The following is a 19651-nucleotide window of genomic DNA, read 5'->3' as shown; positions in this document are numbered from 1 at the left end:
GAGAGAGGAGAGAGAGAGAGAGAGAGAGAGAGAGAGAGAGAGAGAGAGAGAGAGAGAGAGAGAGAGAGAGAGAGAGAGAGAGAGAGAGAGAGAGGGAGAGAGAGGGAGAGACAGAGTGGCCTGGGGAGAGAGAGAGTTTCATTGAAATCAAACAATACTGATATACATTGAAAACGGTTGTAAATAGTCAACAGTATCAATTCTTTTCTTTATTTGTTATTAATATCTTTCCACCACTATTATCATATTTATATCTTATAAATCAGATATATGACCGTTCGTAGAGTGGTTTCGTCACAAAAAAATTGATTTGAGTCTCCCCGTATGAACCATCACAAGCTTGCAACGCAGAAGATATCAGGCCTGTGTATGATATTATGTACAATGCAGATATATATCTTACAGTTACGGCCAGGGCTCCATCGTTGCGCTATTAATAGACCCTGTCATGAACCAACAGGTTATTAAAGTTTCGCAGCTACGATTAGGTGTCAGACGGTGGTCGTTCGAAGGTGGGGGTGTATTGTTTTTTTCTTCCCAGGGGTGAGCAGTCTGACCCTCACAGTCCGACTCCTTTAGCCTCTACCAGGCGTCGGGAGGCGGCTGAAAAGAGTAGAAATCGTAGAGAAACTGTTCTCTCCAGCCGACCAAACTCCCTTGGCATCTCTCTATTTGGCCGATTTCCTCTCTTTTCGGCCTCCTCCCTAAGCCTGGTAGAGGCTATGGCTCTACCAGGCTTTATAAGTGATAACAGTATACATGTATGGATTAATATGCTGACGGTCGAATAAACTGAAGTGCTGCTACATTGTTGCTGGTGCAATCTACATCTATCTGAGTGTATATATGTAACGTTACATTGTTATTGGTTTAATCAAGGAGGTTCAATTTGTTTGTCTTTGTGGGTTAATGTAGCCAACATCAAATTGCTGATTATTCTGGTACACTGTAGAACTAGGCTGTAGAATTTGGTCCATCGCACACCGGGCATGCCCCTACTCTTTTTTGAAAGATGTGGTGGGTTCTTTAACGTGCGTGGGGTGCATGTGGCTCTCCCCAAACACGGGACCCCCATTTAACGTCCTATCCGAGGGACGTCCTGAACAGAAGCTAGGTTTCTAATGCTATATTAGCCGTGGCGACTTGTGAGCCTTTTATAGCCAGTATACACATACTAAAAGGCTTAAGTCTCCATGGCTAGCTATAGCGCTATATGTGATTATACCTGTACTGAAATGTGTGTTGTTACTGCTAACCATTCAAACGCAGGGATCGAAATAACGTCTTTTCTGCATACCTGCACTGAGGCAGGTAACATTAACAACTAGAGGTCGGAGATCCCATGTCTTCGTCACAGGGACATTGTTCTAGATAAATGAACAAGACTTAGTGCTGTTTTCGTTTGTTGTTACACCATGTTCTTTTATTAAATTTGTGTCCTAACCTTTGTATTTCCACCGTTAGTAATATGCTCCAAATCTATGCATCTTAATTTTCCGGCCCTTACGTTCATGTATTTTATGGCGCTTTTGCAGTAAATTTAAGGTCTCCAGTAGACGTCATCCATAAAAATTACTTGGTCTGGCCTTACAATTTAGGGAATGACCTGCCTGAGGCATGTCCAACTTTAGCTTTCCCTCCCCCTACAGTATTTGTAGGACAGCCCCTCCATTGTAAGCAATTGATCACAGATGGAGAGACCAACTGTCTCCCATCTGAATCAATGCAAAAGTTGGTGGGGGTAAATCATTCTCAATCTAACACAAAAAGTCCAATGCAGCGACATTGGGACCCCCCACGAGGTCCGTTTTTGAACTTGACCTTGGCCTCTACAATGGTGGCTTGCCTACCAAAAATCATTAACATCTATTTAAGTATACTTGAGTTATTTTGCTCACAAGCCACAAACACAAAAAATCCACTGCAGTGACGTACGGACCCCCAAGGAGCTCAAACTTGCACTTGACTTTCCCCTCAACAACAGTAATCTGCCTGCCAAAAATCATGGACGTGGAATAATGCATTCAAGAGTTATTCCGCTAAATCCGCAGTCACCCACAATCTGGCGAGACAATTTCATAGTCCTTCTGACGAAGACAATAACCTGCACCAGACAAATTCTATATGCACCACTCAGGCTTTGGAAATTATGGATTGTACTAAAAACTGTGAAGAAACCACTGCGAGTGTGAGTGCCATTTTTTTCTTTTATATCTGTGGTAACAGTCAATGCAGGGATATGAAACTCCACATACGTACACCTACATACATGTGCTACTAGTAGTATGTATTACGGTGGCCCCTAAGTATACTTAATATTTTTATGCCACTTTTATTTTCTATGGGTTACCTTTATTTTCTATGGGTACTTTTATTTTCTATGGGTACTTTTATTTTCTATGGGTCACTTTTATTTTCTATGGGTTACTTTTATTTTCTATGGGTCACTTTTATTTTCAATGGGTTACTTTTATTTTCTATGGGCACTTTTATTTTCTATGGGTACTTTCATTTTCCATGGGCACTTTTATTTTCTATGGGTTACTTCCATTTTCTATGGGTACTTCTATTTTCTATGGACACTTTAATTTTCTATGGGTACTTGTTTTTTTCTGTGTGTACTTCGCGAAGTTCTTTAGTGGCTGACGAAACGACATTCATTTTGTTTTCATGTGGATGCTCCCATTTTTATTATGGGCGTATATTTCTGTTTACCATTCTAGGCAACTAAATTTATTTTGAACCTATTAAAACATAATGTACTTTACACGTTAAGAAAAGTTAGTTTGTTTTGCATGCAATGTTCCACACGTTTATTAATTAGGAGTATTAAATAGTGATTATTACATCCTGGCATAGATTATGTTAATGAGGTTTGCGGAAAAAACTGTCCACCAATCAGGCCAGGCCACCAGGCCAGGCCACCAGGCCAGTCCACCAGGCCAGGCTAGCCACTCCGATCCCCCCATTCATATCGATGATATGTAGCGTTTAGAATTAATTAATTTTAGTAATTATCCCATGTTGAGATAATTAATGAAATTTTAAAGTAACCCATAGAAAATAAAAGTGCCCATGGAAAATAAAAGTAACCCATAGAAAATAAAAATGTCCATAGAAAATAAAAGTACCCATAGAAAATAAAAGTAACCCATAGAAAATAAAAGCGGCATAAAAATATTAAGTGTACTTAGGGGCCACCGTAAGCAGGTGTCGTCTCACCTTTCATGCCCGTAGCCAGGATTTTGCTTGGAGGGGTAACTGTTTGAGGGACCAGCAAATGCTGTAGGTGTGAGCAGAGTTTAACAGGGGGGTCAGGGGGGCATCCTTGGACCAGAAAAGTTTGAAAATCGAACCCCCTGAAATGGCATTTACTGCATTTTGGAGAGGATTTCAAAGGAAAAATAAGAGACACTTACTACACAAGTGAGCAGTTTTTTAGGATTCCTGTCCAGCTGGTGATACAAACCAGTCCACTTTAAAAAAAAAAAATTGGATCTTTAGATAAAAAGTGAACCTTTGTTTTGGGCTTGTGTATTTAGGTTCTTCCTTAGTAGCCTCCGTAGCAGGCTTATACTATAGAACTGGGGGTTTGGTGGTCTTCGGCTGTTTTCTGATTAGCCCAGTTCTAAAAAACGGGGGTAATTCAACCAGGCCGGCTATGTTGTCTATATGCAATCAGAAAATAGCACATAAAAGGTCCTAAAGACCCTGAAAAAACCCCAAACCCCCAGTTTTTTGGCATGCTATGGAGGCTATAGGTTCTTCTGAACCTTCTAAACCCAACCTGGCTACGAGCATGCCTTTCCCTCAGTCATAAACAACTGCCGTCAGAACTTCTATAGACCCTGTCCCTTTGTCTCCCACATACTCAGATTGCACTCTGTAGTAGTAGAATGGTTTATTTCAAATTGAAAACTCCAGACATACACAATTTCAATTACCACCACATTGACAACAGACTCGCAGGCAGCCATACAGGCTGCCTGAATTGCTCTGAGGTCACAAAATATCATTAAAATATGGGTATTATTGTTTTAAAATCATTACATATTATTAAATATTGTTAAAATTTATAAATCGTAAAATATTCCTCTGCTTTAGAAAATGGATTGATAGTCAACATACATGTTTAAAACGTTACGCAGTTAAAAAGGTTCGGTGAGAGGCTGTTGTACAACATTAGCAACAGATTACTCTTACATTGCCGTTTCAGAGTTATTCAGTAACTTAACCTCTGCATGCAAATCATCCCTCTCACTTGTCAACACTCCCGCCATTGTTTACATAAAGGTGTACCTGTCGCCATGGAGACCATACCTGTCCTCAGGTGTAAGCGAGATTGGGACAGGCCCATTCACCACCCTAAATCCGTCCACTGTAAACATAGATTTAACCCGGCTCGACATACTAATTATGGGTTCGAAAACAGGGCATAGTTTGCTTGGAAAAGGCACACGGGAAGGTTAGGAGGTGTTTAGGTTAGTTTTGGACGCACAAGGCGTGAAGAAAAAGTTAAGTTTTGACAGGACTTCGCTCCCCACGAAACCCGATCAGTCACTTGAGTTGGCCTAATTTGCATAACGTCAGAGAGTGTGTGTCAGAGTTAGGGCTGTGAGGCTGTGAGTACAGTCGGCACAGCAAAGGAGAGAAACTTTACATTTCCGTGACGAAAAAAAGACCATCGGATTTACCAAAAGAGCGGGATTCTTACTTCTGTTATTCCAGGAGGATAGAACGGAGGGGGGGAAATGGCAGATACCGAGGAAACCGGCGCTGCGGAAAACGGGGGACCGGGCGAGAAGGAAGCGACAAAAACACCCTCCCCAAAACCAGACACAGAAGTCGCTCCCCCCATTGTCAGCTTAAAAGGTACGGAAAAAACTTTAATTCTCTTCAAATTCTAAACCTGTTTGTTTCCCCACAGAATTTAAATCTTTCACTAGTTTATTTTTCTTGTATGATTTAAACTGTTTCTTCATGTTAAATGTTTACAAATCTAAATAATAGTCATGAGAAACTAAAATATCAGCATAAAACTAATGTCAGCAAATGTAGGAGAAGCTGTTAGTACTAATTCTCTTAGAATTCTAACACCTGTTTTCTTCAAAACAGAATTTACCAGTAAATCTTTAGTGTGTAATGTGTAGGCTATTCTCACTAGTTTGTTTTTCTTGTATGGTTTAAACTGTTTACATATATTAATGTAAAAGGTATGAGAAACTACTGTTAAATGCAATTCTCTTTTAACACCTGTTTCTTTTACCGTAGACCTTGGCAATGTGTTGTGAATTAAAAGCTTTGATGTGTTGTAGCTACTCACAAGTCTGTTTTTCTTGTCTGGTTTAAACTGTTTACATATGTCACAGATGAGCCGAGTCACAGAGTCCGAACTTTAACTGTTTAATCAACTTCCTATCCTAAGACAGACACCACCAGGACCTCCCTCTCTAGATCTCCACTCCGGACTGACCTAGCCTTCACATTCTTGGGCCAAACTGGTACAAACGATTGGATTCCATCACATTTGCTCCCGTTTCTTCTGATTGAAACACTCCTTTCAATCACCATTCTAAACTCTAGGTCCCCCAATCCCTCCATTTCTTTTCCTTTCAGCAACGGCTACTGACTTGTTTTGGCACTACCGTGCTCCCACCAGTTTACTGACTTGAATCGGCCCGTCTGGCCTGCCGGGGTCTGTCTGGAATGTGACTGAGGAGTCCCATACAATGGATGCACACAGATAACGTTGGGCACATGTGGTTTCACTTAAGACTGCATACACTCCCGGCCCCTTGTTTACACAATTTAACTTCTCTGGAATGACACCCACTTCAAACATCCATATAAACAGTCCGTCCAACTCACGGTTGACTCTTCCCTGACTTCTCTTCCCGTGGTAACACACAGCACAGGTTCAGATTCTTCCGGGTCTGTCCTTGTATAGCTCTATTATGGTTCAGTGTCAGGATCTTCGAGTGTCAGGTCAGGTTTTCCGGACGGTTGCAGGCAGGGTCTCCACTTACTGGTGGTTACTTCGGTAGATTACGATCCCACTTCTGACACCACGTGTCACAGATGAGCCGAGTCACAGAGTCCGAACTTTAACTGTTTAATCAACTTCCTATCCTAAGACAGACACCACCGGGACCTCCCTCTCTAGATCTCCACTCCGGACTGACCTAGCCTTCACATTCTTGGGCCAAACTGGTACGATTGGATTCCATCACAACATACCTGTGTAAACAGTACAATATGGATGTGTTGTTGTAGCACCCTGTGGACCATAATAGCAATGTTCACAGTAAACTTTAGTAAAACTATTATATAATAGTTACTGTACCTCTTAGTTACTCTCCAAGCAGAGCTTGTGGCGGAATGATCGTTACCTTTTTATATATGGCCGTTTTTTTTGTCCTGACCCCCACCCGTCGGTGGTCAGCGACCTTCTCTGGCTAATGGATACTGCCTCGCCAATTTGATACTGTCATTTTGCCACCGAAAGGGATCTGCTTGGAGATTACCTCTTAGTATATGTCTTACTAACTGTTAGTATATCAGTTACCAATTATCTTTTCCAGAGTGTTTTATTTCTAATATCATGGTAACTAGTGTTGAGATAAGATGTTTGCTGGGACTTTTGAACTTTTATCACTCTATGTTTAGTTACCATCGTCTATCCCAATGCAAGGCAAGTCTCTCTTTCTTTGATATTTTTGTTTCAAACGTTAACAAGACTGTCAAATTCAGTCAGCCTCTTTCGGTAAACGTTTCACAACTTTACAGCAAGAGTTTATTGCTCCATAAATTACAAAAACATTGAAACGCGGGAAAGGAAAACACGGGAGTGCTAAACGACCCCACGTCGTGTTTACCCAAGTCAATACCAGAGTGATAAATTAGGCAACAGTCAAACATAGCCTGCGTAAACAAGCCCCTTGCTGTAAAACGTTCTAGTGTCCAACTTGTGCCAAGCCTGACAATTCCTACACGTAGCTCTGCCACAAATTAGACATGTCAGTTTACTTTTTTTCTTGTGTAAGAAACGTTTCGGAACGGACGTGATTTAGACTCAATAATGTCCATTGTGGTGATAACATTTGCCTCGGTAAAGTCTATAGCAAACACAACATTTTTCCACCTCTGACACGCCGGTATGGTTGTCCCAGTGTTAGGCTGTGTTGTGGGCAGTATTTGGGACGTGTTAGCGGGTGTTCGTGCCAGCTTTATACACGTCTCTTTCCTAAGCCGGCGGTTTGCAAACCCACAAAGAAGCCCACTGCAGAGCCACGTACTGACTTAGGTCTTGAGGATTTTTGTTTGTTGCCTTTGCTTTTAAGTTTGAGATAATTTAAAACTCTGATTGCTTTACTTTGATTATAATACCAAAACCCAAACCTGGATTTGCCACATCTCAGAAGTTAACTCGAGTGCATGTTAGTCCCTATAGATTTAACTTGTATCTAACAGAGCACCTGGTTGCAGGTGTACAAAAAGTGTGCCAGAAAAAGAGTTAAAACCAGTTTCTCAAAAAATATTGTCCATATAAAAGTGTTTAAGCCTTTTAAGGTACAGAAACGTTTAAAAAAGTTAGAAAAATCAGTTGAAGAAGTTCAGATTGGGAATGCCACCGAAGGTTTATGAAGAGATTTCCCGTTTCCTTATAGGTGCTTTGAGACTGAAAGGCCAAACCTTGTGTACATTGTTTATAGCAGACTTTCTTTTCACAGCAAGAGAAAAGATTTCTGGCCTACTTTTAACCCAATATACTTGTTTTCCACATCAGACCCTCCAGACCTTCATTCAATTTTTTATAATGGCCAAGCAGTTGTGGTACATTGCCATCAGGAGTGTGAAAAAGAAAAAAGTAGCTTAGTCTTTGAAAAAAGTCACTCAGGCCTAACTAAATACCAAACAGTTCTAGATGTTAATTACAGTAACTGCAAATGATAAAAAAAGTTTAATTTAGACATATTAGAACAATACCATAACAACCAGAATTTTCATTTTTGTCATGATATTTGGTAGTAATTTTCATTGAAATGCAACAGGTGGGAAACTCCACCCAACCAGTTAGCCCCCTTCCATAGTCACAGACAATTACGTGCAATTATACAAGTAATTGCCTTTAATTGTTAAAGGAAAAGAATTGCTTAGTACCAATGGAGGTTCGATGCACGCTGTAGCACTCAGAGATTTCAGAAAATTTCTTGTCTTGTTGACTCTGAAAATGTTTGGAAGAACACCTGTTTCTGGATCAAATAGTCCTTTTATGGAAGCTTGTTTTGAAACTTGCCAAATCGGTCCTCAAACATTGTCTCAAGCCTACTTGAGCCTGCCTATTACTGTAAGCTTTAGATGTCCCTATTCTCTTATGGTTTTGGTTCACTGCGCAGAAAATACTATACAAACATTTCTTAGAGAAGGTAAATCCTTGGGAGGTAAATCCTGTTTCCTTGTTGCCTTCGACTGAAGGCTATGCCTTCGGAGAAGGCTATGAAATCGATTTTGCACTGTTTGGCAGATTAGGCACGATAACTCTTGAACGCAAGTTCCGAGGTTCACGATTTTTGGCTGGCAGGTTGATTTGGGGTGGCCATTGTCAAGGCTAAAAATGGGCGTCGTGGGGGGTTCCTGTAGTTGACCTTGGTTTTTGGTGTTTTTCCTTGTGTACAAGATATCTCGAGTATCCTTAAATGGATGTTCATGATTTTTATTGGGCAAGTTACCGTTGAGAATGCCGAGGTCAAGTTCAAAGATGGGCCCCTAGGGGGTTTCTATGTCACTTCAGTTGACCTTTGTTTTTTGTGTTTTTTCTTGTGACCAAGATAACTCGAGAATCTTTAAATGGATGTTCATGTATTTTAGTTGGCAAGTTACCATTGAAAATACCAAGGTCAAGTTCGGATATGGGCTTTGTGGGGGGTCCCCACGTCATTGAATTAGAAAGTACTGCAGCGAAACATCTGGTTTTTAAATCTTGTGATATGGACGTGGTAGGGTCATGATTTTTTGATGGTGGATAGCTCTCGTGCTCAGAAAGAAGTTCCATAAGTTTGGGCCCAGTAGCAGCTTATTTGAGAAATGCAGAGGCATTTGTTTGAAAATGTTTGAAGTAGGATAGCTCAAGAACCGGTTGACGGATTGTTGTTATTTTTGGTATCTCGGTAGCTTAAGTGATGCTTGACCTAATTAGATGACAATTATGCAAATCAAATCTAATTTACATAATTAATGACAAAAGTCTATAAATCTGCTGCGTTCCATGATAGAACAATTGAAATGGTGGCATATTTAATTAAGAGGAAGAGGAACATTGACAGATATTAATTATGTAAATTGTGACCCAATTTGATTAATTAATAAGGGAAATCTATATGTCTTTCATACTGCACTATACCTTTTTGGTTTCCACCCTCTGTGGATTACATTGCTTTATGCCCACAAGGATAGCTGGAAAAAACTTTTCTGTTTGTTGAAACAACAGAATCCTTGCGAAATTGGCGAAATTGGCGCTTAATGCTGCATTAATACTGAAAGTTTTAATACTGGGTTAATGCTGGGTTAACGACTCGGCCAGCCTTCAAACACACATAGATACATCATTCATAATGTACAATGTAGAAAAGGCAATCTTTCTTTTTATTAATATTTGTTACATGTACTGGAGCAACTGCATAACTCTTGTAAAATTTGTGAACCCTGACACAAGACTGCACAAATGTACATGCTAATGTTGTAGGGAATACAGGAAACCTATTCATATCTAGGTTAAAACAACAAGTTACAGACAGGAAGCTGTCAACATTGGAATTGTTGAAAAAACATTAGTGGCCCAGTGCCCCAACAGAGCGTGCTTTATTTGACAGGTCTGTGGCCCCCAGTGTGAACATCTGGAATTAGCCTGGTTGCCAGACCCATAGCACACTGGACACAAAGTATCTCAGTTTGGCACCCAGGCAAATCTGGAATATGCATAATGTAAATAGGTTTCCCGTAATACCTACAACATTAGCATGTACGTTTGTGCAGTCTTGTGTAGTACATTTGTGCATATCGTATCGTAATGCAACAGGAGTTAAAGATTTAAACCCGATATAAGGGCACAAACTTTGTTTTAATCGAGAACATAGTTGGTATACTGTACACAATGGCCAGGTCACTAGAAGGAAGTGGTCTGAACGCATTCAACAGTATCTAATCTTTATAAGCTTTGTGGCTTTAGCGAGGAGCACGGCGGTATTCTATGAATGACTTTGAGTTTGATGCCTGTAATCTTCTTCATAATGGGTCGTGTGGAGAGGGAATAGAGAAGCCCTGCCATTGAAAAGATAGATTTTCACGACCATATTATGGTCCGGTGGGCCTCCACAAGAAAACTAACATAGCCAAACTGCGTAGCCAACCTGAGAAATAACCAGTAAATAACTACCAGCTCAAAAATTGAAGATTGTTAAATTGCAACTAGGATACATATTTTATTTGAATTCTATCCAGGATAAATTGCATTGACAGGATAGACTGGGACGGTTAGGTAGGTCACCGGAGGCTGACCTCAGCCCTGCCAGTCGTACCTCTGGGAACGTCCACGGAGGACCTGGGCTAATCTATACCGCTATCCGGGCTGGTATAGAAAGTCGGGCTGTCTTTCCTGCTAAAAGTTTGATACGACGGTCCCTCTAACAAGTAAGGCATATATGATAAATGAGTTTGTCCTTGTGGAGGAAGATTAACTTTCTACCAGGCACCATGGATCGCTGGAAAAATAGTAGAAAACGGCGAAAATAAAGGGAATAGTATGCCGCTAAAGGGTCAGATAGCCCGCTAGAGAGATACAACTCACCGGGAGGAACCCATTTATCTTACATACCACATACCATCACAACAATTGGCCAGTTTGAGTGATTTTGTAAGTTAAACTTGCAATTGTTTTCAATGTATTGGACATCGCACGTTTCAACAACACTGGCTGTATAGAAGAATAATTTAGTTGAAGGAGTTTTTGCCGTTTTGAAGTTTGGATCACCGCGTATCGGAGGGAAGAAAACAACTTTTCGCGGCCAGACTCCCCAGGCCAATTCTCCTCTCCTTTGTGCCGAATTCTACGATCCTTATTTCCGTAGAAAGACATGGTACAGGCTTGGTAAATAGTCTGTTGCTTCGTTCACTACGATAATCATCTTCAAAAAAACCTACACTATACACACACACAACACCCACCAAAACAATATCACACTGTCGAAGGCATGAGACCTCCGAACTCTAGTTTCCTAAATAAAGAGGGGAAAAGATGTCCCTTTTTTTTTGTCATGAGAATGATGGCTCAAAAAGTGGTAAGTAAAAATGTCAAGAGAATTTGCTGAAGTTTTGTGTATGAGATTCTGTGAAGAAAGAACAGTAAGCAAGACTAAAAAATGAACAACAAGAAGAAATGTGATATAATTCCTTCCAATACAGAGAGATAGAGGGGATTTAATGGGTTTCTCATGGATCAAATGTACAATAGCAGGGCTTGACACAGTTTATTTGCATACCTGCACTTAGGTGCAGGCCACATGCAAATGTTAATTTTTCTATACATGTAATTTGTTAATGGATATTTAATGTAAAAAAAAACTGGCACCTAAACGTGTTTCACCTAAACGTGGTCAAAGAAATAAAGATACAAACCATAATGTAATTCATTTTCCAGGTTATGGCAAAGATGATAAGAAAGAAGACCAGCAGGGTGACAAACCGGCGAGGAAGACACAGGTCCACCAGCGTAGAGGAGCCTCCATGGGCAGACCTGCACCTTCTCCTGTAAGTACACCTGCATGGGCACTGCAATAAATTTACTGTTACTGTAACAGTAACAGTCAGTTTTTCTCATTCTGGGATTACAAAATACCCAGTAGTAACATGCATTTAACAGTAATTTGTTTCACTAACAATAATCTCTTACCCCATGTATATTATTATTAACCAGCCATTGTTTCAGATACATTTATGCGCTTCATTATCTTTATTACTTTCTATTTTACTTATTTTTCTATTAAAGCGTTATATGAATGCTTTTTTTTTGCAGGCCAGAAGTACAAAATGGCAGTTTCAGTGCAGATAGATTATGCTTTTAATTTTAACGAGAACCTTTATGTTTAATTTGTTTTGCGTATATTTTGGTTTCTTTACGTTTGGTTCATTTTGTTTCACCCAGGCAAGCATTAGGTTCGTTTTGTTGCACTACAGCCTCTGTTTTTAATTTTAAAATATACATAATTATTTAACTTAATACATACAATGTGGCATTATCATTATATAGTAATATTTCCTTAAGAAGCTAACAGTACTGAATATAACCTTTTTTTCCTTTTTTATCATTTGCTACAATAACCATCCAAGAAGCCATAGTTGCCTTAGACTACACATGTAAGACATAACAGAATCCTAACAGTTCTAAAATTGCATGCACAGTATCGATCAAAGTTTCTGGTTCATAAACTTTGATGATAATTTATTTTTTTTTCCTTAGGAATTGGTGTGCAATAATTGACTAAATACAACATACTAGTACTTAATACATATACCATAATAGATAATGCATGTACAGCACATTAAGTGCCTTAACAACTGAAATTTTTTAATCAAATGAATCTTAACTTATCTTACTATAATGCCAGCTCTCATTCCGATAGGTACCATAAGACAATTGTATGCTGGTTAGAATCTAGATGCATAATTGCTGCTTGCAAGATAATGCATGGCTTCACTTTTCAGTCTACTGGCTTTGTGGTAGTTTTCCTTTTCAGTTAAATGTGCATGGTAATGAAAAAGTTATTTGCTGCTTAGAGCATACATGTAATGCATGGCAACCCCTCCAGTGCTTAACCTGGGAACCTACACCTAGAGCATATTGGCAATGCTTGGCTTTACAGGATTCAGTCTAACCTACCTGCAAATTCCTGTGACAAGTGTTGTATTTCCATGATGTTAAACCCCTTCCTTTCCCTGATGCCGTGTCTGTACATGAAGGGCGAGGGCCATGCACGGGTGTCCAGAGCTAAGAAAAGGTGTCAGGTAAGCTCAGCGGGAAAGTCACTGCTCTGATGGTAACAAACACGTCTCATCATTTCTTAACATCCGATTCACAACATTTATTAAACTAATCCCTTACAGATTTGTGTCTTTAATCCTTGTTTTATCCACAGGGATTTAGGTGAGTATTGACTACATTGAAGAGGGTGATTGGTGTGATTTTATTTCGTACAAGTTGAAAAAAGCTGAGGGTGTAATAGATTAAGACTAAGAGGATTTGTGAAGAGTTGACAATGAGATTAGAATAATATAATTCCTTTTATGTTATTCTTCTCTATTGTTAACTATTTACATTATGTTATGTTTATTGCCTTTAGATTTGTGCATACTTCACAAAACATAAGGAGTAGATCATAACACATATTGTGCCAGATGGTTCAAGAACAAAACAACTGCAGAATGTATTATAATTGCCTTGAAACTTTAAGAAAACCAGTGCATTCTTCTGGATTCAATCAAATATTTGGTAAAACTTCCAATTGCAAAATGTTTTTGGCACTCTGGCACCAAATAAAACCCTCTTAGAGAGTGTGATCAGTAAAACCATTTGCGGCCCTATGTACACATCACTTCAGACGACACGATTGGTGAGCAATTTCTACCTGCGCAATAGGTGGTCACCTGACTCCCTTTTACGCCCACAATACCACCTGCCGCCCCCCACCACTTACAGGTGCTCCGGGGGACACCATAACCTCTTTAAGAAAAGAAACAGTATCCTGGCCTTAGAAACACGACACCAGACTTAGCCGCAGGACACCATAAGGTGTTTATTTACTTTGGACCACTACCGTTGAGCCATGGCGGAAGGATATGGGCTGGAGCTAGTGTGAAGAGGCAAGGGGAAAAACAAGTCTGACTTTTGATTGCCTGAATGGTATTTTTAGTCCAGCCTGAAGGTGACAGAAACAAATGGTTTGAAGATAGTCAGGGCTTCTTTTACCCAGCTCACTGGCCTATAATCCATTTTGTCCACAGTTTGTTGACTTGTTTCTACAAAGTTTTAGTTCTAGAGGGGTCAGAGAACCCTGGACATGAAATGTATCATGTTGTCTGTATTGAGAATTGGAGCAAAAAGAAGGGAAAATTTTAAAAGAATTGATTATGGTATAACACTAAATTCAACTTTCAAGCCCCCTTTCTTTCCTTTTTTTTTGCAATAATATATACTCAGTGCAATAAAATTTTGTAAACAAAACACCCCATGCATGCAGAATGTTCCTTTAGAAATGGAATAACTGATAATGAAAATGATTAATAGAAAGTTTTAGAAATGACTGCGAGCGATATGAAAACAAAAGACAGTTTCATATCACCCTTTCCTGATTAATTATTAAAGCCACATCGACTGTAAGCTACACTAGGATCAACATATTGCTACAGCTTAGTCTTTAGAACAGTGTTCTTTTTTTATTGTAGCAAAATTGTAGCCTTCACTTTAGGATGACCAAATTACAGTCCAGCTGCCCAGCCCCCAGAGCCTCTAACTTTTCAAATGAAGAGGATATCACCTAATACCAGACATGAAAAGACCAGCAGCTAAATGCCACTCACTCAATCTGAAGGGTGCATCAATAATTTATTAGTTTGGTCTGTGTCTAGGGGCTACCGGCTTGCCAGCATAGCTAATGGCTCAGTCAACACACGGATTACACTTTAGATTTGGTCTCTTTAAGCTGATTTTACTGTACTGTAGTATTATGGATTGGTAAAAGACCACAGTGACTGAGGACTTAACCTTCTACCTGCTGCCTAAATCTGTAGCTGATAGAGTATCGGTAGGCTACCTCGGTGTGCTAGAGGTTAAGATGAGTGGAAGGCGAGATTACAGGAATTTAGAGTTCGAAGAACTGGATAGCAGTCCAGAACCGGACGAAAAGGAACAACACCGGCTAGGACAAGAAAATGGAGATGACGATGCCTTATTGGGGTCTGCACGGTCAGAAGAAGATTCCAAACTCGCCCCTGCAGGAAGCGTCCAGACGCTGGATTCCGGGTACGGAAGTCTGGCGTCGTTCAGCGTGGGAGGGTCCACCCTAGGAAGCAGGGAGAGCTTGGCGGACAACCCGCCGTCTGCGAGACGTGATCATGACGAGGCACAGGACGAGAGAAGGAACATCCTCACACCTGTACAAGAAGCTGTTCAAGACAGTGAAGAAGAAGGTGAGGAGGAGGAGAAAGCAGATTTGACACCTGAAGATTCTCCTTCAACCAAACTTGAACCTGAAGACAATGCAAGCAAAACTCAAGATCAGACTGCAGACAAGGAGACCTACGTCGATCAAAACGGCATCGAACGTACCGGCGAGCACTGGAAGTTGCTAGAAGCTGCCAGGCGTGATCTCGAAGATTACGACGAGTTTTCGAAGAAGTATGACAGCTACGAGAAGAGACAGCGTTTGAACACGGCCGCGAGTACAAGAGGAGAGGAGAACACGAAGCAGGATGATCTGTCGTGAATGGTGTTGGTGTACGCCTGCTACTACTGCGGGGAGCCGTTTGATGTTCAGGGGGAGAGAAGGAGACACGTGGCCGTCAGACATCCTCTTGGGGACAGGAAAGACTCCACTCTACAGTGGAGAGGTAGGGATAGTCTGCAGCAGAGTAACAATGCGGGCTGAAAAATTTATAGCAAAATTTGCCCTGGAAATATGGGGAATAATTTGACCTTTGGCCACCGTAAACTTCATTTTGCAGTTAGGGAAAAGGTTACCCTTACCACTGCTTACCCCACTGGTCAATTACTTGCTCTATTTTTGCCATCATTTCTTCTGTATTATGTGATACATGAACATACTTCTTCCGTTTGACAAATTTTGCTCCTGGCATTCTTGAAATTGAGAAGTTCGTGAAGAATTATGGCCTTCTTAAAAAGACATTTTATAAAATATGATTCCACATTCAAATATCATGTAATGACTAAAGCATTAATAAACTTACACTAAGGCTTTAAGATACTTTGCTGATAACTCTTAATTTTGTTCCCTGCTGTACAATGTAGCCATCGATGCAGCAAGATGGGTGAGTACGAAATTGAATGATTGACACATGTCACATACAATCAAATTAAGCAGGCCCTGTCCCTGACACAATTCCTACAGCAACTGCACATAACAAGTGACTGTTTAGAAATAACCTCCTAATAAGGAAAGCATAGTTTTTAAATCACTGCTTTATTCGGTTACATTTCCTTTTGTCTGGTGAGTGATCCTTGGCACCAAAGGTCAATGCCCACAGGCACGTAGGGCTGTGATTGTGTTGTCATGGCAACAGTATCAACAATATGGGGCCGGTCGTGCAGGTCTCAATTGTGAAGCCTTAGGGCGAAAGATAATTGTGTGTGTGGTAGGACTGGGTATCTAATACCTCTACCTGACAGGTATACATTACATAACTGTCTACACTGTAAAATTGTTATGACCAATGTATAGGTCCAGAGCTGCATCTGTATCTGTACTTATGCACCTGTATATTAACAAAGTAAAACACTAATGGATGCCATCATTTACACTAAATGTTCTGGGTGAATTGGATGCCATCTTTTACACTAAAGATACTAGGTAAATTGCATCTCAAATTTTGACAAATTAGCCCTCGGAAAATAGGTCAAGGCATTGTATGGAAAATAAAGAAAGGGGCTAAATTAATCCAATTTTGGGTCTGGAAACTTTAGTGTAATTCCATGGCACAGTTGATTTGTAGGGTTTTCTTCTGTGTCATTTGGGGTGCTTGTTGATTTTCCACACCCTTTTCGTACCTTGTATCAATTTTCTACATGTGCTTTATTCGTTCTGAAGTTGAATCAATAATGTTGTAATAATGTAAACTCAGCAACATAGGATTTCTAATAAAGACTGTTTAGATGTGATGTCATATTAAGAACTATTGTCACTCACCCAATGACATTCCTCTGAAAAGCTACAAGGGTATTAGATGCAACGCATGTCTAGTTCAAGTGGAAAGTTTAAGCTTTAACCTCACATAAAATGTTCATAATGTCTACATAAGCTGTGCTTGGAGTCATAGTCTGCCAATAACCTGGTTTTAGTTGAGAGGTACGTGCTAGACACAATGTACGTGTGTGTAGCCCTGTTTGACTTGAAAATACACAGGATTATGCTGCTAAATCAAACTGTTTGCTGTTTGTCAAATGTGTTAAAGGCTTCAAAGGTGAGGACTTTGTCCTTAGGGCTAGTCTTTTTGTTTGTTCAACCTCCCCTTGGCTGAACATGTTTGTTTGGTGGCAGTGGATTTTGCTAATTGTAACCTACTGCCGCAGATAAACAGTAACTGTGTATATTGTATGTGAGACTTTGAACTCGATGCCCTTGACTTTTCAAACTTGTGACCAGTATTCATTCAATTCAATGCTGCATGATAAACAGTAGACATGTTAGCCTGGTGTCCAAACTTATTTTAGCTGTCAGTGAGTGTCATATCATGTCCCGTATGCAAATACACTCGGCAGCTAAAAATAGCTTTGGACATCAGGCTATGTTTGTGTTGACAAAATTAATGTTTTGTACATAATTTTTTTGAAGTGTTTCATGAACAGCCATCTTTTCATCATCATCACCGACACTAACAACATCATTATCATCATTAACATTATAATTTATTTTCCTTTAAATATATTATCATGATTACTTTTTACATGTGCATTGATAGCATTATAGATAGCCATAAGAATTCTTAATACACATATTTAGCTATTAAAAATCTAGATAATTGTCAATAATTATATTTTGCAAACACAATGCTGCAAATGCTCCTCCCCAGGCCCAGAAGAAGACAGTGGTTCTGTCAGGAGAGGCGATGAAGGATCTGGCCAAACAGGCCAAGGCAACAAAGGATGAGAGGAGACTACAGGTAAGGACATGTATCTGTATGAAATTAACAGATACATTGTTTAAGACAGTATATAGAGCTGTTGTTTACTTTCTTGAGACAAATGAGATTTTGTCATACTTGACTGATAACGATAACACTGAGAGTGACAATTGTCACAATCACGGTTGCCGCAGTTTTTAGGTGTGAATGTGGACATATTGTAACAATTGTAGAATGTGACTGACAATACTCCATGACTGCATTCTAGCTGCATTTTGAATCAGAAGCAGTCACAGACGGTCACCAGAAAATGGCTTGTAAAATTCATGGTTGTAAATTAAGGACTTTTTTATATGGGATTAAGAGAAAATTGAGTTAAATGTGAAATTTCCTTTTTTCCCGTGCAGCTGGATGCCAGACACCAGTACATCTTCACTTCAGCTATGTTGGTGCTGATGGTGGCCGTGTCTGTGGCCCTGCCGTCGCTGCTAGTGTCGGGTCAGACAACACCAGTTGCAGGTGAGAAAACCGATTTATTAGGGTTGTTTCTTTGAACACACGGTAGCAAACTGGTCATAAAAACTAACACGACAGATAGGAGCGCATGTTATTCTGGTTCTACGATGTCGGTCCTGCTTATTGAAGTGTGCGGAGCCCTGCCGTCGGTGTAAGAATAACATTGTCGTGGATACTTTTCATAGGATTTGTCACGAGTTCCATCCTCTTTTCGTCATTTACCCTGCGATTGTGATTATAGTCATTTTCTGTGTAGTTTAGCATTGCGACACTCTATGTAATATATGCATCACCTTGTCCATTGCATAAATACTTTTACGAAAACTAGATGGTTCTGATAACATTTTATCTGTTGGAAATGGAAGATAAGCTCTGAATATTTAAGTCGTTGGTACGCCCGTCGCATCTGTACAGTGTATTTAGCTATCCTAACATTTGTATCACCTTTGTCGTGTAGACTGGCGGCCCTGTGGCGACTTCCCGTGGGACACCGATGACGTCACCGTGAGCTGTGACTACACCTACACTGACGTGAAAAGGCCGTGGTCTGGGAACCCCCTAGTTCTACAGGGCCGCTGTACCGTGACCTGCCCGCCAGAAGCCGACATGTTGGTGGGGCCAGTCTCCAACCCTTATGGGGACGCATACGGTTTGAAAGACGGAGCTTACTACTGCAACGTGGGCAACAGCACATGGATGGGGTCAGAACCCGTGTGTCTGGGTAAGGCTTTCACAGTGCATACATTTGTGACTTTTTGTCTCCACAGCATTACATTTATTTTAATTTTATGAGTCATAAATGTATTCCATGATGACTTCTAATTAAGGCAATTAAGTTTATATTAATTGAAGTCAGTTCATAACTAGATTCCTACAACTTCAGTATTCTGTTCAACGTCGCGTCGGCTGCAGCATTGTATGAAACATGTTTGGTATGCTAAGTGCAAAAACTTAACAAGGCGTAAACTAAAAATGACTTTGAGCATTGCGTATTGCTTTATACTGCCGCATTCAAAAGCATACATGTATATTAAGTCTTTGTTTGAATGAGCCATTGTTTATTCATTAAAAAAATTACGGGTTTTTTGGCTGCTTTTTCTTAAGGTCGTGATTGAGGAAACGTATCTTTATCTGTATAGCCGGTATAACCGCCTTTTGGCGTAACACACCAGCTTTGCAGGCGCGGCGGCAGCTGGCTATATTACACCGATCGACTTGTTACACCTAACCC

At 40.2% G+C, this 19651-nt stretch overlaps 1 protein-coding gene across 3 annotated transcripts in view; it reads left to right on the top strand.

Moving 5' to 3' along the window:
- The first annotated feature begins 4433 nt into the window (after window positions 1–4433).
- Window positions 4434–19651, top strand: part of LOC109476511 (ZP domain-containing protein-like) — a 20445-nt gene continuing 5227 nt past the window's right edge. Inside the window, exons 1-5 of one of the 3 annotated variants that reach the window (XM_019777481.1) lie at window positions 4434–4872; window positions 11693–11802; window positions 17854–17943; window positions 18312–18423; window positions 18878–19141. In XM_019777481.1, the coding sequence (XP_019633040.1) occupies window positions 4752–4872; window positions 11693–11802; window positions 17854–17943; window positions 18312–18423; window positions 18878–19141 (697 nt within the window). In that variant the 5' untranslated portion in view covers window positions 4434–4751. Of the gene's footprint in view, window positions 4873–11692; window positions 11803–13011; window positions 13089–17853; window positions 17944–18311; window positions 18424–18877; window positions 19142–19651 lie in introns of those variants that run through there. The other 2 variants (XM_019777483.1, XM_019777482.1) reach the window with 2 other exon arrangements.

Source organism: Branchiostoma belcheri, unplaced genomic scaffold, assembly GCF_001625305.1.
Source record: "Branchiostoma belcheri isolate BF01 breed outbred unplaced genomic scaffold, Haploidv18h27 scaffold38, whole genome shotgun sequence".
NCBI classification, from domain to species: Eukaryota; Metazoa; Chordata; class Leptocardii; order Amphioxiformes; family Branchiostomatidae; genus Branchiostoma; species Branchiostoma belcheri.
The sequence above is the reverse complement of the archived record's forward strand: the minus strand, read 5'-3'. Positions and strand labels throughout refer to the sequence as shown.